Below are 23,233 nucleotides of genomic sequence, written 5' to 3'. Positions count from 1 at the left end.
AGCTGATGGCCTGACTCACAGTCCTCCTCACCTGGGACAAGAACTGCCACCCAGTGGACTTCCTCCAGGCCTACCTTGGCAGGCGTGGACTGGAGCCCAAGTGTCAAAGCCAATACCTGGCTGTTGAGAGTCCTTCATCTGTCAGACCCGGCGGGTCTCCTTACCAACCACCGTTGAGCAGATGCTTACATCCTCAGACCAAGTCCTGTAATAACCTACATGGTTCAGATGAGAAAAAGGAGGCTTTGAGACGTGACGTGGGCAGAACCATGATGCGCAGTCCGGGGCTCTGCTGTCATCCACAAGGCCACATCCACTCTCAAGGATTTCACCTGACATGGCCACGCTTCTCAGTCCACGGTGACTGGGGAGCCACACCGGGAAGCATTCGGCAGAAGCTAAGGTTCAGAAAGACGCAGTGACTAGGTTGTCAGACTCTTACCAGGAAACAGAGCCAGGGCTGGTCTTGCCTGACTCTAGGTCCAGCGCTCCCACACTATGTGCCTCCTCAGGGAGACACACAAGCAAGGAGGGAGCCCCGGAGGCTGTCAAGTCTTTGGCTGATTCCAGAAAGGCCTGGTTCCTCACCTAAGACATCAGAAACACATCCCCATGGGGGGACTCGAGTGCTGTGGGCGTTTGTTCGTAAGACCTGTTCATGCTGTTTCCTGTCCCGTGCTCCTGGATAGCTAGTTCACACCTCCCCTCTTTCCTCAACCCCTGACACCTCCTCCCCCAACCTGCTGGGAGGATGGCCTTGCTTCCTCTTCACTAGGGCGAGTGGAGCAGGCAGAGGAGACTCGTGCAGCAGGCTTCCAGGGCCTCGCACCGCACGCCCTGCCTCCCCACCTGCTACAACAGGTGAGCTCCCCGTGCTCCTCCTCCGGCCACCCCCACCCTCTGTGCACCACAGCCCAACACTTCTTCTTCTTTTTTTTGGTATTTTTCTGAAGTGAGAAGTGGGGAGGCAGAGAGACAGACTCCCGCATGTGCCCGACCAGGATCCACCCGGCATGCCCACCAGGGGGTGATGCTCTGCCCATCTGGGGCGTTGTTTCATTGCGGCTGGAGCCATTCTAGCACCTGAGGTGGAGGCCATGGAGCCATCCTCAGTGCCCGGGGCCAACTTTGCTCCAATGGAGCCTTGGCTGCAGGAGGGGAAGAGAGAGACAGAGAGGAAGGAGAGAGGGAGGGGTGGAGAAGCAGATGGGCGCTTCTCCTGTGTACCCTGACTTGAAATCGAACCTGGGACTTCCACACGCCGGACTGACGGTCTTCCACTGAGCCAACCGGCCAGGGCCTCCAGCGCCTCTTGCTTAACCCCAGGGAATTGTTCCAGTGATTCCCCCTTCTCTTCCAATGTGTCTTTTTTCCTTTCCTCTCCTAGGTTATTTCTCTCTGGATTATTATCAACATGCTATAATTTTTTCCATCTTAAAATTTCACCTTAAATTCTTCAGCCTGCATCTCTTAAAAAGTAATCATACTGGTCAGGCGACCAGGTGGTGGCGCAGTGGATAGAGCGTCAGACTGGGATGCGGAAGACCCAGGTTCGAGACCCCGAGGTCGCCAGCTTGAGCGCAGGCTCATCTGGTTTGAGCAAAAATTCACCAACTTGGACCCAAGGTCGCTAGCTCAAGCAAGGAGTTACTCGGTCTGCTGAAGGCCCATGGTCAAGACACATATGAGAAAGCAATCAATGAACAACTAAGGTGTCACAGTGCGCAACGAAAAACTAATGATTGATGCTTCTCATCTCTCCGTTCCTGTCTGTCTGTCCCTGCCTATCCCCCTCTCTGACTCTCTCTCTGTCTCTGTAAAAAAAAAAAAAAAAAAAAAAAGTAATCATAAAGCCATTAGCACTTGATGATCTAGTACCTGGAAAAGCTGGAGGAAGAAGAAGCCCTAAAGTCTGAGGACCACCATGAACTCAAGTCTCCCTTTGGGGCAGAAACCCTTCCACTTACAGAGAAAGAACTCAGGGAGAAATCCCTTTGACCAATCCTAAACCAGTTCATCACACCCTGTGGTTACGGAGCGATCCCCGGACCCCCAGTGCTCTGATGAAGGGAATGGTCAGGGGGTTACTGATTTGGGGGGTATGCTGGCATGTATGGGCATTTGGGGGCCAGCTCTCCACAGTGACCCTGGAGAGAATGCTGGGCAGGCCCCCATTGTGACAGCCTGACTGTGAAAACCAGAAGACCAGGTCACAGGAAGTTAGCCAGGAGGCCGGATGGGCAGCTATCTGGCTCACCTCCTGCACTCTGGGCCCAGTCCAGTGAGGCTGGACCACATGAGGAGGCAGATGGCCTTGATCACTGCCTCTGATCATGGTCACGTTTCTCTGGACGAGGAGGGGCTAAGCGGCTAAATAAAGATGTCAACCTGAGAGTTGACAGCCTTCTCCAAGCATCCTGGAGGCTCCCCAAGGGCTTGGCTGCAAAAATGCAAAGGACAGTGGTGCTAGTTGCAGAACCAGGGACAAGGCAGGATCAGGCAGAGACTGAAGGCTGCCGGGAGAGGAGTTCCCCAAGGCAGGGGCATTACCAGATGGTTCCACTGCAGGGCTGGGCAGCAGTCAGGGGCTGCTGGCTATGGCCAGACATCACTCTTAGCATCCACCTCGGAATGAGGGCTTCCTGTGAGCAGGTCACAGTGGAGCCTCGTTTCTGGAAGGACAAGACCTACTTCTCACACTCTCATCCATCTCCCTCCTTCCCTCGGGCAGGTGGATCCTGTGAAGCTACGCCGCTCTATCCGCACCGTTCTGTTCAACCAGTTCCTGATCTCCTTCCCCATGATGGTCCTATTCTACCCCCTCCTCAAGTTGTGGAGGGACCCCTGCCGCCGAGAGCTGCCCACCTTCCACTGGTTCCTGCTGGAGCTGGCGGTCTTCACGCTGATCGAGGAGGTCATGTTCTACTACTCACACCGGTGAGCGGGGCCACAGCCCAGAGCAGCTGGCTCCCCGCTCCCGCGGCGCACGAGGACACTGAGGCCTCGGGGTGGTAGGCCGACACCATCCGGCCCTGACAGCCTCCCACGGGATGGTTAACAGGGAGACGACTCTGTCCCACAGCTGACACTTGAGACAACTGAGAGGCCAGGAAAGAACAAGCCTTCTCAGTTCCCTTGTGCTGCAGGGCTTCTCCCAGCCATTTCTTCAGTGCGTCCTCCCTGGGTATCAGCCCCATTTTACAGCTAATACAGCTGAGGAGGAGAGAAGCAAAGCAACCCACCCCTAAATCATACAGCATAAGAGATGGGGCTAGACCTCAAAGGCAGGTCTCCGTGTTTCCAACCTTGTTCCATAGATGTAACCCCGATTCCTACCTTTGGTTTCTTGTGGTCTGCTGGGGAAGGGAGGGAGACTGGCAGGTCATTCACTAGTAACCATTTTCCAGGCTTCTTCACCACCCGTCACTCTACAAGAAAATCCACAAGAAACACCATGAGTGGACAGCTCCCATTGGCGTGATCTCTCTCTATGCCCACCCCATCGAGCACGTGGTGAGTGGAGCCCTGCTCTCCCCAGAGGCAAAGGGCACCCCCCCTAACGTCTCCTGCAGAGAATCAGACCACACTGACCCTTCCTTCTTCCCGTTAAACAGCTACCACTTATTGTTGACTTAGCATATGCCAGGCTACGCTAGATGTCCAACATAAGTTATCTCATTTAATCTTCCCAAGAACGCTTTTAATCCTTTTACCAATGAGGAAGCTGAGGCTCAAACCATTAATAACTTGTCCCAAGTTACAAAGTTGAACGATTCCAGCAAATCGAGGTCCTGAAATGATCAGCTTCATCAGACCTGAGTCAAGGAAGTCCTTCCTCCTGTTACCACCCTGGGGCAAAGGGGACACCCAGCTGGGTCCCCTCCATCTCCTCGGAGCCCATCTTCCAAAAGCCCTCCCTTTTCAGGTCTCCAATATGCTGCCAGCGATGGTGGGTCCCATAGTAATGGGCTCCCACTTGTCCTCCATTATCATGTGGTCTTCCTTGGCCCTCATCGTCACTACCATCTCCCACTGTGGCTACCACCTACCCTTCCTGCCTTCACCGGAGTTCCATGACTATCACCATCTCAAGTAAGGCCCCCCTTCCCATTGTGGGGCCCTGGCCAGTGACCCCCACCTGGACTTCTGCTAGCAGACACTGGTGTCTCAGCTTAAGTGTGGGTGCTCGTGCAGGGAGAAGTCCGAAGGTGGGCAAAGCAATGACCATACTGGATCCCAGACCACTTTGCTCTTTTCCTTCTTTCTGACACTGGATCTTCCTGCCAGTGGGGTGTTCACCTTTATTAAGGTCCTGGGTGCTTTGCGTATCTAGTATCAGCTATGGGCACTGTCAGAACAATGTATATATGCAGAACTGTGTGCAACATCTCCCCCCCACCCCGTTATTCCGATGCAGGTGGTCAGTGTGGTGGGGATAGGTGGGGGTGGGAGAGGGCTTAGGAATGAGTGAGGCTGGCACACATGAATTGGAGACCCGCACAAAGGCCTCCAGAACCCTCCTCTCTCCTGCAGGTTCAACCAGTGCTACGGGGTGCTGGGCGTGCTGGACCACCTCCATGGGACAGACACTGTGTTTAGGCAGACCAAGGCCTACGAGAGACACATCCTCCTGTTGGGCTTTACCCCACTCTCCGAGAGCATCCCAGACCCCCCAAAGATGGAGTGAGAGTGGGCCTTACTGCCATCCTTGCTGTCCTCCCTGGAGCAGAATGCTAAGGTGGCCTGAGGCCCCCTGATCACGACTGAGGACTTGCTTCTTCGGCGACGCACTCTAATGACAGCACCATGAGGGCAGGGCAAGTTCGGCTTCCAGGACATGCAGGGCCAAGGATGGAGTCACGGCGCCCATGACTCACCCTGTTGTCCCTCAAGGGAACCAGGAGTTAGCTGAAGGAAGAGGAAATAAACAGCCCCCCAGGATGGCAAGTTCCCAAGGTCCTCTGCTGTAAAAGGGAAGAGGGAGCCCAAGTGACTCCTTGTGTAGGCAAGACGTAGAGTGACAGGTGGCAGCCACAGTGGAAGCTGCATGGCTCCAGAGAGCTGCTGCCGGCGTGGGAGAATGATGGAAGCGCTTCACCCCCATTCTTGTCCCCAAACTTCTCATATTCTAGTCAGGCCAGGGCTGGGACACCCTGGCAACAGTTGTAGGGGTCATGTCCCCTTTGCCCCTCCCAAACAGTCAGTGACAGAGGTCCCATTTTATTTCTGACCCACTGCCAACATCACTCTGAAAAGAAAAATACCAATCACAGAAGCACTCCCTGGATTACACCCGATACCAAAGAGGTGCAAACCAAATGCGAATACTTCCGTTCCAGCCGTACATGGGAACTCAAGGCCACACCCTGTAAACACGCTCAATGGGGGCCCTGTTAATCCACATCTGGAAGGATCCAAGTTGCTGACACATAGCTGAGGCCCCTAAGTAGCCTCTGAAACATGGAGAGGTTACAACCCTCTTCCTCCAGTGAGAGGAAACCATGGCTGAACAAAGGGCAACATCCTTATCCCCCTCCCCAAATGATTAACCAGTTATTTCAACACCATTTATTCAGGATTTTAGCAGTGATGCCTTTCCAAATGAAAGCTTACCAGGAACCTTACCTGAAACAAAACCACAGAGCTACCTGGGTTGAAGCAATCCCACCCTGGCTTTCCCTCAGCACTCACCAACATTGCCAGGAACCCTGTGGCCTCCAAGAACAATCTGGAGACTGCTCTGATTTAAAAGGCCACCATCACCAGTTTCTAAATTCTTATATATACTTGGGCCTATTCCAGAATGCTCAGTTCTTGTACGTCAAGATAACCACCCACTGTAGCTGTATATCACATCTTAATGTCGGATGTGGTCACCTCCAGGCAGACCCATCAGAAAGGACTTCCTTCCGTCAGCCCTAGGACCCCAGAGAACCTGCCCAATAGGTCAACTGGGCGCTTACCAGGCAGTCCTTTCTGGCCTTGCAAAGCCCCATCCACCTCTCTGGTCCTGGTGCACCCGGCCCCTCCCTACCATGACCTGTATCCTTAGCTCGAAGTGCAGCTTCTGTTGCATCCGTGCTCGAAGTTACCACAGCTGCTGGCCTGCACTCACAACCCGTTCCTACAAACAAACTGGCACAACAGCCTACCTTCAGTATACTTAAGGGTGGGATATGAGGAGCAGAGAGAAAGAGGAAGAATGGAAACGTTTTTTCCCTGTAAGACCTCGAGATTTTGCAGTTACAGCAGAGCACCCGGGGGACAAGAGGCTGTCTACCTCTCATCCCCTTTGGCAGGCGAGTGGCTGGGCCCTGGTAGGAGGCCCCGCCTAATCCTCTTCTGCATCAAACAGGACACCTGGAGGTTGGTAAACAAAGGAGGCTCTAGAAAAGGCTGAGGTCTCAGATTCGCAGCAAAAAATGTGAATGTGTAAGGAGGAAGTATGTAAAATAAACCAGTCTCCTTTTAACTCCATGAGCTACTGCAGTTTTTTTCTCTCCACTACATGACTCGTTCTGACAACTCAGGATCATATGGCTTCTGGGAGCTATGGCGATGCAAATCAAAACAATCACAACCGGGCCTGTATCACACACATTCCTAACAGGTTGTGGAAGTGAGGCTGAATTAACTGCCGTCCTGTCCAAGTCGGTCCATAGAAGCCTTGGCCATGATCTCCTACCCTCTTTGGCCTAGGGAGGCCATTGGAAGTAGTCAAGTACCTGTCCACCTGCCAGACGATGGAATTCTCTGAAAACCAGGCATAGGAGACAATTATCAGATGAGTGAGTAAACAAGGCCACACCTCACTTTTAGTTTTCTAATTATACATCTAGGCGAGACTGGCATTCAGAATGTTGCTACTGCCAGTGACTGATCTCATGGGTTGAGGAAAAGCCACCAACAGCCCAAAAGCCAGTCATGATGGAGGTTTGGGGGGGGGGGGAGGGTTGGGAGGGTGCTCCTCCCAGGCATCATCCTTGGGGCTCATGAGGCCAGTATGGAGCTTTATACACCCCAGCAGGTCAGTCTGTTCCATGATGGGCTATGCCAGCTGTCCTGTGAGAAATCACAGCCACCTCCATTCTGGCTGTCCCTTCCCACAACGGCAGGCCGCAGCCAGTGCAGGGAACCCTGGCATTCTAGCAGGGCTGGCGTCTGCTCTATGACCCTGGCTCGCAGTCCCCCACATCTTACTTAAGACACAGGGTGAAAATGAATTCCAGACTGGCAGAAACTCCCATGGCCACACCAGCGGCCCGGGAGGCAAAGGGCCCCAGCCCGAGGCTGACCGGAGGCTGCAGCGGTCCATGTGCAGGGCTGGCTCACCCTGCGCCAGCATCCATCCTTCACACACAACAGATGCTCCCCAGACAGCAGACCAGCCAGTATTGTGCCTTTTCAAGTTTTTATTTTTATACATTTTTTTGTATTAAAAAGAAAAGCATAATTACCACAAATTACAAAGGACTAAAGCAGACTAGAATAATGAATGAATCACTTCAGCCTGGAAAGCAGATACTCTCAATAATATTAATGTTATAATACAAGCTCATTCAAGTATTTTACATTTTTTTGTCCTTTTAAATGTGATATCCTAGCACATGGTAAAGATAATGTACTATGAGCGTCAGGTGGAACCTTCTCCGCAAAGACAAGTTTTCCTCTCCAGTGAGAAACGGGCTGTAAGGTCCACTCTTCTGCCTCTGCCATCACACAGCTGAAGGAGGGTGGGGCTGGGTGGCCCAGGGACCCGTGCACAGGATCCTCTCGGTCCCACTCAGGAGGGCGCCAGATGACCCAGTCCCCTCTGCCCAGGCTTTTGGCAAAAAACCACCCCAACCCTCCCTAACCAGTAAGCTTCCTTGCCTCTCCTCCCTGCTTCCAGGGCCTTCTGAGCAGCTTCCTTTCCTAAAAATCAGTCACCAAGAAAGGGGGAAAAAAGAGCTACAATTGAACAAAACAAAACATAACAACTTTGACACGGGCTCAGCACCCGGACCCGAGCTGCAGGGTGCAGGCTGCGGCAGGGCCGGCGGCCCTCACTACCGTAGTGTCTGCTCCCAGGTACAGGACAGGGAAGAGCCTGCTTGCTCCCCAGCAGGGCTGAGGACAGAGACCTTTTGGTGTCTGACGCCCAAAGGTTGTGTTGGCGTGGGCCAATCCTGGGAGGGTAGAGGACGAACAGAAGGGTTGGGCAGGCTGTTGCTTTGTGTCTCAGATCTTGGATCCCCATGAGAGGATGGTGGGTGTGAAGTGGCAAGCCCTGATGGCCCCTGCCACTCCGGGCATGCTTGTCACAGATACATCGGTCCTAAATTCAAGTGTCTTCAGAAAGTGAAGATGTAAACTACTCTTTGCAACATCAACTCCTAACGTGTTACAAAAAAAAAAAGAAAAAAAAGTCTTTCTCCCCATCCTCAGCCTATGTTGAGATGAAGTCCTCACCTCTCACCTCAAAGGGCTTCCTCTTTCTGGGGGGTCTGGGGGAGGATCCGGGAGAAGATGGCAGCCCCCTGGCCTGGGAATAACGAGATCAGAACAGCTTCTCCCCACACCCAAGGTTCCCTTGTGCCCCCAAACCCAGCAGAGGACAGACACTGAGGTTTCTGTGGTGCCGGATACAGTACAGGGCTGAGCAACCCGATGGAGAGGGAATCAAGCAAAGGAGGCGGGGTGCAGGGGCCCAGGGTCTGGTACAAGGTGGGCGGGCACCGGACTGGGCAGGGAAAGGCCTCAGGCCCCAATGTCAGAGCAGAGGTCAGACACTCACCTGGGCTTTTGAGACAACTGGGTCACAGGGACTGAGATGGGCTCTCCAACATACTAACCACTGGGAGGGCAGAGCTGAGGCAGGGGCAGGCCAAACGCAATGAGGCGCCTAAGACGGAGGCAAGCCCTTGCCAGCCTGGGACACCGTCTCCTACTCCCAACCTTTGGGCCAAACAGAGGGAGCAGTTGAAAAAGAGGCCCAAGTGTCAGCGATTGAGCTGTTCACTCATGAACTTTTCAGTGCCACCTGATCCCCACTGAGGGTGAACGCATTATCATGCCCACACCCAACACATAGCCCACTCTGGGGGGGTCAGTCCTTCATGACCCTCCCCAGCTTCAAACACCAGTGGACGCCAGACTTGCACTGCCATTCACAGTCCAGCCCCAACAGTCAGAGGCTGGAGAAGTCAGGTATACTCTATGTCCGCATATACCTTCCTGCCGTGGGGCTTCTCCGACGGGCAGGGTTCTCCCCAGCCCCTGGCTCTCCCCACCCCTCATTCCCAGGCAAGGGCAACCAGACGGTGGGCAGAGACGGCTTGCAGAGACAGATGCAAGATGGGGAGACCCCACCAGGCCCAAGGGAGGAGAATGGCGTTTTTCTCCACCTTTTATGAGACAAAGCTTGAGGTCTCTAAGAGATCTCAGGACAACACCAGAAACACTCCTGAGCCTCAGCTGCCAGGGGTCCACCTCTCCCCCAAGGCGAGGAGACAGTCAAGCCGAGGGCAGTGTGTCCCAGATCCAGGCTAACGCTCTTCACCAACAGTCTGAAGCAAACTTGGCCTTGGGGTTCCCAGGGGAAGATGAAGGGTGTCACAGCAGGACGGGGCCTGGGGTGGGACAACAGCAAGCAGAGTGAGGACACGACAGTGGCAGCAGTGCAGACACGGGACGTCAGCGTCAAACGATGCAACAGCAGGGATATTTGGGGCGCGGTTCTGTCCAAGCCACCCCGACTCTCTTGCCTCCAGGGCGGGAGGCGCTGTACATGCAACTCAGTCCAGAGGAAGACTCTGAGCCAGCCCAGCCCAGGCACATCCAGAGAGGGCGAGAGCTCCGAGGTGACTCCACCGAGGAAAACAGGCCTTCGGGTATTTCCCATTCTCGCTCCACAATAAGGCAACTTTTAAAAAAATATTATTTCCAAGAACAAAACAAAACAAAAGAATTCCAAGGGTAGGAGAGAAACATCACTTTCTGTGGATTAGGTGGGGGGTTTCTGATTTTTTTTTTTTGTCTTTTATCATTGGTTTTGTCTTTTTTTTTTTTTTCCTTCTTCTTCTTCCCCCAGGATGGAAAGGTCAGAGAAAAATAAAATAAGTCATCTTTCAATAGTCTTTTCTGGTACGAGCAGCGTCTCTGGGCTGGGGAGTAAGGGGACGGGGGAGGGAAGTGGGGGGAGGCAGAGACGCTCCCCCACCTCCACTTTCAGATCCTTTGGTTTCCTTCTCCCAGGAGATGGCAGGAGGGCATGGTGGGGACAGCAGGGAGAGAACACGGTGACGGCGAGTCCCAGATGACAAAGGGGCCGGTGCTTGTGGGGCCCAGGGCTGCTGCCAGAGCCTTCCATGGGACAGTGCTGGGCAGTGGGGCCCACAGGGCCTTCTTGTGGGCTGCATAGTTGGCTTGAAGGAGAGCAGGAGGCTGTGGGGTGGGGGCCAGGGTTGTGACCTATCAGCCATGGGCAGGGCTACAGAGTGATTTTGGTAATCCAAATGAACTATCAATAATTTAAAACTTGATATATATATGTATACATATATATATATATATATATATAAAATCTCCCCCCTTTCCCTCCCCCCTTAGAAGAAGCTAAGATGTGAAGAAGAGTCATAGAGAGAGGAGGGAAGGGGACATGTGGAGGCTCCTGCCCAGGGGGTACTTCTGATAGCCCAAGTGGTGTACACATTGCTACTCAGCACGAAGGCCCGTCCTAGTAACTCTAGGCCTGTCCCTTCTCTGTCCCCTCTCCTGGGACTGGGTGCCCCCATGGACTCTTGCCCACCCCTCTGTACCCCCCCAAACTCCCAGGGCTGAAGGGCTTTCACTTCCCCAAAGTCTGTGTGTCTGAGTGCTGGCTTGTCCATTTGGCATCTTCCCGGATGGGCTGGCCGGCAGGTGGTGTGGGGGGTTGGCTGTTCACGGGAGCCGGCCTGCTGGAAGACTGGGAGGGGCACCGCTTCCTGCCCTCGCTGCTGCCACCTCCTGCTGCTACTGCATGTCGCTTGTGGTTGCCCTCTTCACCCATGGGGGGCTGTAACAGAGAAAGGAGTCACAGGTGATTAGGGGGCACTACCCACGCTCCCCTCCTTGCCAGAGCTATCTAGGTAGGCAACACCTACTTCCCACCTCCAAATGTTATGTAGATAATGAATAAAAAAACAAATCACCGGTTTCACTGAGCATGTCTCCCTGCTAGGAAACCAAGCACCCTATGCACTTACACCACCCTCGGATGCAGACGTGATCATTGATATTGCAGATGAAGAAACTGAAGCACACAAAAATAACTTGCCCAGGGGCCCACAGATGGTCACTAGTGAAGACAAAATAAGGACTGGGCCATGTACCGCTAAAGCCAGGCTTTTATCCACAGGAGTTTCTGTTTCCATTAGGAGATGGGACCACTGCTCAGGAGATGATATGCAGACTGTCGCATGCAACAGGACAAGATGTCTCAGCTCAGAAGGCCGAGAGGCTCCCAGAGACTGCCTCGTCCCCCAAGGCCCTAAGCCGGACACTGAGCTAGGAGTCAGGCCATGACTCAGTCTGGCTGCACCACTACCAAAGGTCCCGTACTGAGATTTCCTTCCCTTTCTGGGCCCAGAGCGGAGTTCAGCCTGTTCCACTCTAACCAGTCCTCCTGTTACTAGGATTCTCACATGTCCCCCCTCCAACCTCAAAGGAGGGAGTACTTAAGGGTGACAAAACCCTCCTCATCTTTATATTGGGAGACCGAGGCAGTGCGGCCACGGCTTCAGTTTCCCTGTCAGTCCAGGGGTGGTAACAGTAAACCCTGCTTACTTCACTGCACAGAGGTTACATGAGGACAATATAAAATTTCTAGCACACAGTAAACAATCAATGGCAGTTTTTTAAATGATATAAATTATTATTATTTTTACACATATAAGTTGTCATTTTGCTAAAAGGTTTCAAGGGAGTAACTGGCATATCCCCACTACATTATAAACTCTTTGAAGGAAACCGTGTCTTTTACTCACTGCTGGAGGCCCTAACGTGCCTCGCACAGACACATCCGATTACTTCAACTGCCACTTTTACTAGCAAAATCCAGTAGCAATAGCCCCAACCCACCACTGGATGTCACTGTTGAGGTACTACTACTCCAAGAAGACGGGGGAGCAGGAGTGAATGTGGAGAAAAACTGAACATGATTTATAAACTTCCGGGGTTAGAACTGGCCTCTTTCAGAAGAGCAGAAACATTGTACCTTGGGTACCCATCCTGTTCAACTAAGGCCCAGTAACAAGCAGGGTTGTGAGAAAAGACAGAAAGAGCATTATGAGGGTTTAGCCACTTCTATCATGGGAAGGGGAGGGAGGAGTAACCCTAGACCCCTTCCAATAAATCCTCACTGTCCACTTCTCACCCTCTATGTTACAGAGAAACCAGACCCGAACTGGGGTGGGCAGTGTCCCTAGGCTAGTGGCACGGCTGGGACCAGAACCCAGGCTTTCTGATCTCTGGTCCATTTTTCTTTTCTTTTTATTAAAAAGAATTCTTTACCGATCTTAGGGTGAGAGGAAGAAGTGAGGAACAGAAACAGCTATCTGTTCTTGTACGGACTCTAACCGGGGAACGAACCCACAACCCCTGCATATCAGGACAATGCTCCAACCGACCGAGCCATCTGACCGGGGCTAGTTCCATTTTCTTTATAGGACAACCAGGGTGATAAAGGGTGTTACTCACATCCACTCGGAAGTCTTCGAGACGTCGAAATTTGCCGAGGTATTCTTGAAGTTTGGGGTCAATGTCCAAATTTTTGGCTTTGGAATATTTCAAAAAGGCCCAGAATTTCTCTAGCCCATAGAGTTGGCCTATAGGGAAGGAGGAGAGAGAGGTAGAGAGAGGCTGGGCTCGTGAGACGTTAAGAATGAAGGGGCTCAGAGGAGAGGGAGGTGTGACGTGACTGACAGACCCAGGTCAAACTGGGGAGTGAGGGGAAGAAGCCTAGGCCAGGGCCCACAGAGCTCCAACTCTGGCTCTCACCAGCTTCATAGTCCTTCACGGTTTCCTCCTGAAAATCCTTGAATATATCCAGCCGGAACTTCTTTTCCAGGCCGTAACTGTAGTATCGAAAAAGGCACTCCAAACCATATCTGTAGGAGAGAACACAAGTCAGTGAAACCAGGACTCAGTTTCTTTCATCTTAACAAAGGAAAGTGAACCCACGTATTATAGATGAACTGTGAAAGAGTTTACAGCCCTGGCCGGTTGGCTCAGCGGTAGAGTGTCGGCCTAGCGTGCGGAGGACCCGGGTTCGATTCCCAGCCAGGGCACACAGGAGAAGCGCCCATTTGCTTCTCCACCCCTCCACCGCGCCTTCCTCTCTGTCTCTCTCTTCCCCTCCCGCAGCCAAGGCTCCATTGGAGCAAAGATGGCCCGGGCGCTGGGGATGGCTCTGTGGCCTCTGCCTCAGGCGCTAGAGTGGCTCTGGTTGCAACATGGCGACGCCCAGGATGGGCAGAGCGTCGCCCCCTGGTGGGCGTGCTGGGTGGATCCCAGTCGGGCGCATGCTGGAGTCTGTCTGACTGTCTCTCCCTGTTTCCAGCTTCAGAAAAATACAAATAAATAAATTAATTAAATAAATAAAATAAAAGCAATCAATGAACAACTAAAAAGACAGAACTACGAGCTGATGCTTCTCATCTCCCTTCCTGTCTCTCTCTCTCTCAAAAAAAGAAATGTCATTATTGTTTTCTGCTATATGAGCAGAGTTGAGTACTTGCAGCTGAGATCACAAAGCATAAAATACTTCTTTCTTATCCCTTTACAAAAGCAGCTTGCCAATCCCTATGATAAAATGTGGCATAGCCACTGACCATGCCAATTAGTAGTCTGTTCATTTATCTGACTTAGAAATTTCACTCAAGGAACACAACAGGGAAATGGCCAAAAATGCAGATTTAGATTTTACAAATGTACCAAAACTATTCATAGCAGAATTCTTCAATAAAAGCTAAATGTCTCAGAGAAGAAGTTAAGGAAAACATGGTGGCCCTGGCCAGATAGCTCAGTTGGTTAGACCAGGGGTCGGGAACCTTTTTGGCTGAGAGAGCCGTGAACGCCACAATTTTAAAATGTAATTCCGTGAGAGCCATACAATGACCCGTGTACGTTATGCACTATCTAATAAAAATTTGGTGTTGTCCCGGAGGACAGCTGTGATTGGCTCCAGCCACCTGCAACCATGCACATGAGCGGTAGGAAATAAATGGATTGTAATACATGAGAATGTTTTATATTTTTAACATTATTTTTTTATTAAAGATTTATCTGCAAGCCAGATGCAGCCATCAAAAGAGCCACATCTGGCTCACAAGCCATAGGTTCCCGACCCCTGGGTAAAACCATCGTCCCGAACAGGTTCTCGGCAATTCAACCCCAGTCAGAGTTCCTGTCTCTATCTCTTTCTATCCCCTTTCCTCTCTCTTTAAAAAGTAATTTTAAAAAGAATGATAAATCTGTTTAATGAAATAATATAAGCCATTAAGAATTAAAATGTAGCCTGACCAGGCGGTGGCGCAGTGGATAGAGCGTCGGACTGGGATGCCGAGGACCCAGGTTCGAGACCCCGAGGTCGCCAGCTTGAACCCAAGGTCGCTGGCTCCAGCAAGGGGTTACTGGTCTGCTGTAGCCCCACGGTCAAGGCACATAAGAGAAAGCAATCAATGAACAACTAAGGTGTTGCAACACGCAACGAAAAACTAATGATTGATGCTTCTCCTCTCTCCGTTCCTGTCTGTCCCTATTTATCCTTCTCTCTGACTCACTGTCTCTGTAAAAAAAAAAAAATTAAATTAAAAAAAAATTTAAAAAAGAAAAAATTAAAATGTAAATATTCACTGATGATATTGACAAATGCTTATGACATGTATCAACTGGAAAAGACATGTTTCAAAGTATTATATGTAGCATGAACCCATTTTTGTAAACAAATATGGAAATTTTACATCTACGTATGCACACAAAGTCTAGAAGAACACACTTAAATATATTAACACTGGTTATCTTTGGGAGTTGGAACTTTTCAAGTGATCCTATCTACATTTTCTAAACTTTCAGGCAAAAACATGTAACTTCTCTGAGGTCAAAAAGCCAATTATTATTATTTTTTCTTTTTTTTGAGGGAGCAAGAGATAAGAGAGATGAGAAGCATCAACTACAATAGTAGTTGCAGCACCTTCGCTGTTCATTAATTGCTTTCGCATATGTGGAGGTCCTGGGTTCGATTCCCGGCCAGGGCACACAGGAGAAGCGCCCGTCTGCTTCTCCACCCCTCCCCCTCTCCTTCCTCTCTCTCTCTCTTCCCCTCCTGCAGCTAAGGCTCCAATGGAGCAAAGTTGCCTGGGCGCTGAGGATGGCTCCATGACCTCCACCTCAGGCGCTTGACTGGCTCCAGTTGCAGCCAGAGCAACGCCCCAGATGGGCCGAGCATCACCCCCAGCGGGCTTGCCAGGTGGATCCCAGTCGGGCACATGCGGGAGTCTGACTCTGCCCCCGCAATTCTCACTTCAGAAAAATACGAGAGTCTTTAAAAGGTTTTAAAATAGTAAAATATTGAAATATCCTAGCCTGACCAGGCGGTGGCACAGTGGAGAGAGCGCAGGACTGGAATGTGGAGGATCCAGGTACAAAACCCCAAGTTCACAAGCTTGAGTGCAGGCTCATCTGGTTTGAGCAAAGGGTCACTCACTCATCTGGAGCCCCCCCCCCCCCCCCAGTCAAGGCATAATATGAGAAAGCAGTCAATGAACTAAGGTGCCACAGCGAAAAACTGATGCTTCTCATCTGTCTCCCTTCCTGTCTTGTCTGTCCCTATCTGTTCCTCTGTCTCTGTCATAAAAAAAAGAAAATAGGCCCTGGCCCGTTGGCTCAGTGGTAGAGCGTTGGCCTGGCGTGCAGAAGTCCCGGGTTCGATTCCCAGCCAGGGCACACAGGAGAAGCGCCCATCTGCTTCTCCACCCCTCCCCCTCTCTTTCCTCTCTGTCTCTCTCTTCCCCTCCCGCAGCGAGGCTCCATTGGAGCAAAGATGGCCCGGGCGCTGGGGATGGCTCCTTGGCCTCTGCCCCAGGCGCTAGAGTGGCTCTGATCGCAGCAGAGCGACGCCCCGGAGGGGCAGAGCATCGCCCCCTGGTGAGCAGAGTGTCGCCCCCTGGTGGGAGTGCCAGGTGGATCCCCGTCAGGTGCATGCGGGAGTCTGTCTGACTGTCTCTCCCTGTTTCCAGCTTCAGAAAAATACAAAAAAAAAAGAAAAAAAGAAAAAAGAAAATATCCTAAGTACGTATTAGTACGAAACCAGTTAAATAAATTATAGTATATCCACACAGTGTTAAGACCATACAGATGATAAAAGGAATAAGAAAGTTATCTATGGATGGACACTGAATGATCTTTAAAATACAGCACTAAGTAAAAAATCAAGGTGCAAAAGCACATATAACACAGGACATCTCTGGTGTAAACAGAAGGTGTAGGGAGACTACACAGGTGCATGTGCTTGTTTCCATACACAAAGTATTTTCAGAAAGGACCCACAAGATTCTAATACTGGTTGACTCTGGGGAAATGAATTAGATGGCAGGAGAAAGGAGGAGACTTCTTACTATTTAATCTTTGAACTCTTTGTGAGTCTTGAACCATGTGAACGTATTATTCATCAAAAAATAACAAATTTTAAATAAAGTATATGAAGTACACATAAGAGATTTCCAGTTCTAGTTCTGGAAGCAGACGCATAGCAACCAGAGAGCAGCAGCCAGAGCCCCTCCCCAGTCCTGCTCACCTGTAGCCTTCTTTGGCATCCTCCAGAGCCAGCTGCTTGAACTCCTCATACATCTTTTTGTTGAAGTGATCTCGGAGGAAGAAGGACCAAAATCGAAAAAGAGTGTTCATCTCCTGAGACTGGCCAATGCCCAAGCGTTTCCGCTCTGATGGGGGAGAAAGAAAAAAGGTGTCAGGCCCTGGCTGCAGGTGCTTTGGTAGACAATGGCTCCTAGAACTCAAGGGCCTGGTCCTTTGCCAGCACCTCCCAATTCCCTTCCTTATTACCTGGCCCTTCAGTCTTTCAAGAGATATTTATTGAGCACTAACTACTCTATGTCAGGCCCTGCGCCTCACTAGAAGCAGGTGGCATGAATTTCTGAACCACGTCTTCCTGGTCTAGCTCTTCACCTCAAACGGTACTGCTCTCAAGTGTAGTAGAACAAGGAAAAGCGTAAACAAATAATCTGTACACTCCAATAGTCTTCATTATTCATCCCAGTAATTATTTCAGGAGTCCTAGTACAAACTGGTAACAAAAACACTACACAACACCAAAGCACAAGCAATAAAAGAAAAAATATAAATAAATTTGATTACCATTAAAACACTTAAAAATCTTTGTACTTTAAAGGACACTACCAACAAAGAAAAGAGAACTCACAGAATAAGAAAAATATTTGCAAATCATGTATCTGGTATTTCTAGAATATATAGTGAACTCTTACAACTTAATAATAAAGACAAATAGTCTTGTTAAAAAATAGGCAAAGGAGCCCTGGCTGGTTGGCTCAGTGGTAGAGCACTGGCCAGGCATGTGGATGTTCTAGGTTCAATTCCTGCTCAGAGCACACAAAAGTGATCATATGCTTCTCCACCCCTCTTCCCCCTTCTCTCACTCTCCTGTCCTGCAGCTGTGGCTTGATTGGTTTGAATGAGCTGGCCCCAGGAACTGAGTGTGGCTCCCAGGCCTTTGCCTCAAGTGCTAAAAATAGCTCCATTGCAGAGCAGCGGCCAGATGGCAGAGCACTGCCCCATAAGGGGCCTGCTGTGCGGACCCCAGCCAAGGTGCATGCAGGAGTTTGTCTCCCTGCCTCCCTTTTTCTCACTTTAACAATAATAATAATAGGCAAAGGATCTGAACAGACACTTGTCCAAAGAAGATATATAAATGGCCAACATGGAAGAATGTTCAACATTATTAGGTATCAGGGAAATGCAAATCAAAGCCATATGGGGGATGCTATAATGAAGACAGACAACAAGTGGGATGAACCCAAGAAATTGCTGTTAGGAAAATAAAATGGTGCTGCTACTTTTGAAAACAATCTTCCCGTTGAAAACAGTTAAACATAAGAGTTACCACCATATGACCCAGCAATTTCACTCTTCTGCCCATGATAAATGAAACCTTACATCCACACAAAAACTTGCATAGGAATGTTCACCGCAACATTATTCATGAGAGACAAAATGTGACATAACTGTAAAATGGAATGTTACTTGGTAATGAAAAGGAATGCAGTACTGATACATGCTACACTTTAGATGAATCTTAAAAGTATTATGCTAGGGGAAAAAGCTAGTCACAAAGAACATACTGTATGAAACCATGAATACGGAAAGCTCACAAAAGGCAAACCCACAGAGACAGAGTAGACTGGTGGCTGTATAAGCCTGGGACTGGTTGGGAGTAGGTAGGGTGCTAGGGAGGCACTTACAGGGGCACAGGGTTTCTTTCTGTGGAAGTGTACATGTTCTACAATTGACTCTGGCGAGTGTGTTGTACACTTTAAATGGTGAATGGTATGGTATGTAAACTGCATCTCAAGCAAGCTGTTATTATACACATCCATGCAGAGGAAGAGAGAAGAAGGGTAGGGAACCAAGCATTTAGCAGCAAAGTTTGCTGAATGACAGGGGTCAGGTAAGGTGGTAACTACAGGTGAGTATAAAGATTGGTTTTGAGTACTTTACAGCCAACCTGATAGAAACTTCCAGTTCAAAGGCATCTCATTTTGTGATGAACGGAAACACGTGAGAGCATCTAGTGAGGTTTTCCTTAGACCACCGTCTAGAGCAGTGTTTTTCAACTGCCGGTTCACACACCAGTCCATCAGAAATTTCATGCCAGTCCGCAAGAGTTAAGCACTCTGATGCATGAAGATTATAGACCCAATGCTTATAGACTCTATAATCTCATACACATCTATAATCTTCATACAACATTCAGGGTAGTTAACTCTTCTGTGGACCAGTACAAAATTTCTGGCAGACCAGCAGTTGAAAAACTCAGGTCTAGAGCAGGGGGTTAGCAAACTTTCTTCTGTGAAGAAGGCATTGCAAGCCACATATGGGTTCTATCATAAATTCTTTTTTTCCCCCTCAACAACCCCTTTAAAAATGTAAAAACTCTTCTTAGCTCAAGGACCACACAAAAAATAGGTTGCTGGCTGGATCTGGCCCACACTATAGTTAGGTAAGCCATTGTACAGAATACATGCTGCCTCTTGCATACCTTTTGTGATGGACAGTGAACCACAGTGGACAATGGTGGAACTGGTAGTCTTGCCAGAAATGAAAACTGGCAATACTTTTTGTATCAATAGAGGCGGCTCAAGAAACAGGAATGTTCTGAGTACTGTACGAGCTTCTTGTAGCTTCCTGTATTCCAAAACTACCTGCCTGAATCTAACATCACTCCTTCTTGCTATCATGTCATACCCAATTCTTGTTCTGAGATTAGAGAACACAGTCACTCCACCACATTTACATCTGGTATCTAAGCAGTGGCCCTAGAGGCTTGGCCCCTTCCCCGTGCTTCTTACCATTAAGGCAGCGCCTACGATACTTGTGGTAGACGTGTTGTGTGAAGCCATTTTCCTTGAGCAGCTCATGGGAAGGATGCTGGAACTTGGGCAGCGACTGAGGGGTACAGCCATAGCTGCCAACTGTAGGTGTCCCTTCTGAGGGGCTGGAGCTACAGAGGCCACAAGAGATGGTGTCACTAAATTCCCCAGAGCAGCTGGACATCAGATTACCAGGGGCCCCTCTAGTCTCTTCCATATCAAGATCCAGCCTCTCCCAGGACAACGAACAAAGAGGTCAGGTAGTCCTGGGCCCTTGACTTATAAGCATGGGTCAGACTTGCTCTCGCACCATCCTTTAATTTTACAGAGAGGTCACTCAAGGTCACAGAGTCTGGGAGACTCATCCCAGGTCATGAAGCTATTTAAAGGCCGAGATACAATACTCAAACCTGAGCCTTAAACCATTTCTTTATTCGGGGTTAAACATTCACCTTTCTGAGTGAACCACTATGGGTTAATTCATCCATATTTTTCTTAAAACCATGCCTATTTTTGGTCTGTACCATCTTTGCAGGAAATAAAAAGTATACAGGTCAGCAGCTCCCACATTTTGCTTTGAAATGGAATACTGAGGCTATTTTCCTAAAAACAAATAGAAAGGAATCGCCCAACTCCAGTAGGGCCCAGGAATCTGTATTTTTATTCAGCTACCTGGCTACCATATATCAAAGGCAGCAAACATCTTCCTTAGAAATCAAGCCAAGGCCACTCCCTGAGAATCTGGTCCCATGCGGCTATGACAACGCTGCTGTAGGAGACAAGCCAGGCTGAAGCTTTCTAGACTACAGGTGTTTTGATTTTTTGTTTTTGTTTTTGGATTTATAGGAAGTTGCCGCCCCCCCCCCCCTTAAATTTTCTTTTTATCTTCCTGGTCCCATCGATGTCATGGCTCTCCAAGCCAACCCACAGTCAGCCTGGTCGCTCCACCCCACAGCCCCACACCTGATGGAAGCAGTCCGGGGCCTGTGCTCTCGGGAGTCCATCACCCAGCCCACGTGACTCTCCAAGGGCGGGTTGGAGCTGTGTCTCGTCTTCCTTTTCCGAGGCATCTGCAAAGATCAGTCCAGGACCCGTTACACAGTACACTCGTACAGCTGCGAGGAGCAGCAAGCATTTTGTAGGGCCCCTTCCTACGTGTGTGTCATCTCACAATTTACAAAGCATGTTCATATCTAGTCTCTTACAATGCCCACAGCTACGAGCTGATACGCCTCTTTCACAGAGAAAGAAGTCAAGGCTCGGGGGTGAAGTGATCCGCCCAAGGACCTACACCCGGTCAGGTCTCCCTAGGTCCTATCACCGCTCCATGGGCCCCCCACTGCTACACCCAGTGCACTCTGTACATGTAGATGTGGTCACTGAATACCCAGGTGGGCCCAGCAGCCTAAGAACACAGAGCAGTAGGGGACTGGGCACTTTCTTGGTTTAGACAAGTCAGGAGAGAGAAGCAAAGCACTGGGGTGCGGGGAGGTGGGCCCAAGACTCCTAGCAGCCCCACCAGAGCGTCCCACCTTGGCATCCAGTGCCCGTCCTTCCTTCACGACTGGGTAAAACCGTGACGTCTGGCTTGAGTCTTTGAGCTGCGGTGTCCGGGGAGTGCGGGGGGTCCTGGCATTACGGTAGTTTGGCGACTCTGGGACAGTGGTTGGTAGCGAGCGGGCAATGGTAGAAGGCTCAGGAGCACCAAACAACTTGTTGGCCAGGGCATCAGTGGGAACTGCAGAGGCAGAGGGGGGTCAGCAAGCAGGAGTAGGCCTGGGACTGCCTATCCTTGGAAGGCCCCGTCAGAGGGCTCCAGACCCTCCCCAAGCCAGGGTCTCCAGTGTCACCCCTCACCTTGCTGGAATCGGGGTGGCCCGGGAGGGACCTCCTGGTTGGGATCCACAGGGGGCTCAGGGGTTAGTGTGTCAAACTGCTCCCGGCTGATCATGTTGACTTTCTTGAAGTTCTCAACTTCTTGCTGTAGAGGATACGAGATGGGGGGGGTAAGATGTTAGCAGGAGGACTGCCCAAGCCTGTTTAGGAATCAAGACATGCAGGAAACAGGAGGGCAGCTCCCACGTCCACATACATGGAATTCTGGTCCCCAGGCTCTCTCTCGGCTGCCCCATCAGCCCAGCTACCCGGGCACAGTGTGCTAACCTAGAAGGGGTTAGTACGTGCCCAGCCCACTCTGCAACAAGGCAGACTCCGGCTCCCCGGGAACTCAATGCAGACTCCCCCTCGAATCTCTTCCTGCTACTACTGTCCACCAAACACTGCTGCTTCCTACACAGGCTCATCCACCACCACAGATATCCACCCTGTAAAAACCTAAAGCAGGGTTTTGACTGTTTCCAAGCAGCAATAATTTTTTTAAAATTAAAAGACCTTTTCCCCATCTTTCATACTCAAAGTAAGCTCCTTAAAAGGCTTTTAAACTTCTACATAGGCTAGAAATGACAACTTAATCCTTATACTATTGCCCACAGGAACGTCTAGCTGACTGTTACAACATCCCACACGGATGCTCTGGTGGCACAGTAATCATTCTGCATGCAGAGTTTACCATGTTTAAACACCTCTTCCTTCTTAATGGCCCAGTAAGTTGTCAGTTACCATCCCTTCTCACACTGAGGATATGGTGGTTCTGTGCCCAAGGCCACACAGCTAATTAGCTGCCTTCTTCCCCATTTGCTGTAGGTGCCCCAGGCCCCACCTCAATGCTCTATTCAAACTTTACCTTGATCTGGGAATATTCAGGTTCGAACTTTGCAGTCCACAGGTCCTGCTCATAGTAGAAGAGCCCATCATTAATGACCTTGGCCAGCTCAGCGCTCATCTTGGCACGAGAGGTGTGGTTGCCTGTGCGGTCCCCCCCTGGGTGTCGGCGCATATAGGGTGGCGTCTGAGTGACAATGAGGATCTTGTTGACATCCCGGTCATCAATCTCATAGTCAGAGTCCTCATCAGACCAGGCGGTGAAGGTGTTCTTCCGTCCATCCATCTGCTCCATCTCCTCATCAAACAGGAAATCCAGCTCCTCCTGCTCCTCCTGCTCCTTGGACATCAGCTGCTGAGAGGGCAGCTGCTGGGGCAGGGAGGTCTGGTGGAGGAACCTGGGCTCCTCTGACTTCTAACTCGGGGACAGACCGAGGGGAAAGAGAATCACCAGGTGTCCTTAAGACCAGGCTCTGTGGCTGTCCCACAACTGAGGTCCCAGCCCTTCAACATGAGATTGTCACAACTGTGGCCCTGATAATGCAGCAAGTCACACGTGCCTTGCAGGTAGCTTCATGGTGAAGCAATGCCCCATAGGATTCCAGGTTTCTTTACCCACAGCGCACTCAGGAACAGTAAGAGGACAAGTTCCCTACAGGCAGGAACTACGCTCTCATCTACATCTACCTTTTTTTTTTTGGTATTTTTCTGAAGCTGGAAACGGGGAGAGACAGTCAGACAGACTCCCGCATGCGCCCGACCGGGATCCACCCGGCACGACCACCAGGGGCGACACTCTGCCCACCAGGGGGCGATGCTCTGCTGCGACCAGAGCCACTCTAGCGCCTGGGGCAGAGGCCAAGGAGCCA

General features: G+C 50.5%; 3 protein-coding genes across 5 annotated transcripts in view; 1 reads left to right on the top strand and 2 right to left on the bottom strand.

Annotated features, from left to right (window-relative positions):
• MRPL22 (mitochondrial ribosomal protein L22) overlaps positions 1-3,289 on the bottom strand; it is a 133,245-nt gene extending 129,956 nt beyond the window's left edge. The window contains exon 1 of the mRNA XM_066344530.1: positions 3,285-3,289. The gene's annotated coding sequence lies outside the window, so the exon portion shown is untranslated. The remainder of the gene's footprint in view (positions 1-3,284) is intronic.
• The window catches only part of FAXDC2 (fatty acid hydroxylase domain containing 2), a 30,592-nt gene extending 24,115 nt beyond the window's left edge, over positions 1-6,477 (top strand). The window contains exons 6-9 of the mRNA XM_066344527.1: positions 2,732-2,937; positions 3,408-3,513; positions 3,926-4,092; positions 4,534-6,477. Of these exons, the coding sequence (XP_066200624.1) occupies positions 2,732-2,937; positions 3,408-3,513; positions 3,926-4,092; positions 4,534-4,687 (633 nt within the window). The 3' untranslated portion in view covers positions 4,688-6,477. The remainder of the gene's footprint in view (positions 1-2,731; positions 2,938-3,407; positions 3,514-3,925; positions 4,093-4,533) is intronic.
• A 3,514-nt stretch (positions 6,478-9,991) lies between these two features.
• The window catches only part of LARP1 (La ribonucleoprotein 1, translational regulator), a 90,177-nt gene continuing 76,935 nt past the window's right edge, over positions 9,992-23,233 (bottom strand). For all 3 annotated transcript variants that reach the window (XM_066343822.1, XM_066343820.1, XM_066343821.1), the window contains 9 exons: positions 22,387-22,779; positions 21,501-21,624; positions 21,176-21,381; positions 20,607-20,713; positions 19,623-19,774; positions 16,817-16,961; positions 13,021-13,130; positions 12,721-12,848; positions 9,992-11,038 (listed from right to left, as the gene is read on the bottom strand). In XM_066343822.1, the coding sequence (XP_066199919.1) occupies positions 10,829-11,038; positions 12,721-12,848; positions 13,021-13,130; positions 16,817-16,961; positions 19,623-19,774; positions 20,607-20,713; positions 21,176-21,381; positions 21,501-21,624; positions 22,387-22,779 (1,575 nt within the window). In that variant the 3' untranslated portion in view covers positions 9,992-10,828. The remainder of the gene's footprint in view (positions 11,039-12,720; positions 12,849-13,020; positions 13,131-16,816; positions 16,962-19,622; positions 19,775-20,606; positions 20,714-21,175; positions 21,382-21,500; positions 21,625-22,386; positions 22,780-23,233) is intronic.

This window comes from Saccopteryx leptura, chromosome 6 (genome assembly GCF_036850995.1).
Source record: "Saccopteryx leptura isolate mSacLep1 chromosome 6, mSacLep1_pri_phased_curated, whole genome shotgun sequence".
NCBI lineage: Eukaryota > Metazoa > Chordata > Mammalia > Chiroptera > Emballonuridae > Saccopteryx > Saccopteryx leptura.
Note: the sequence above shows the minus strand (reverse complement) of the source record. Positions and strands in the feature narration are given on the sequence as shown.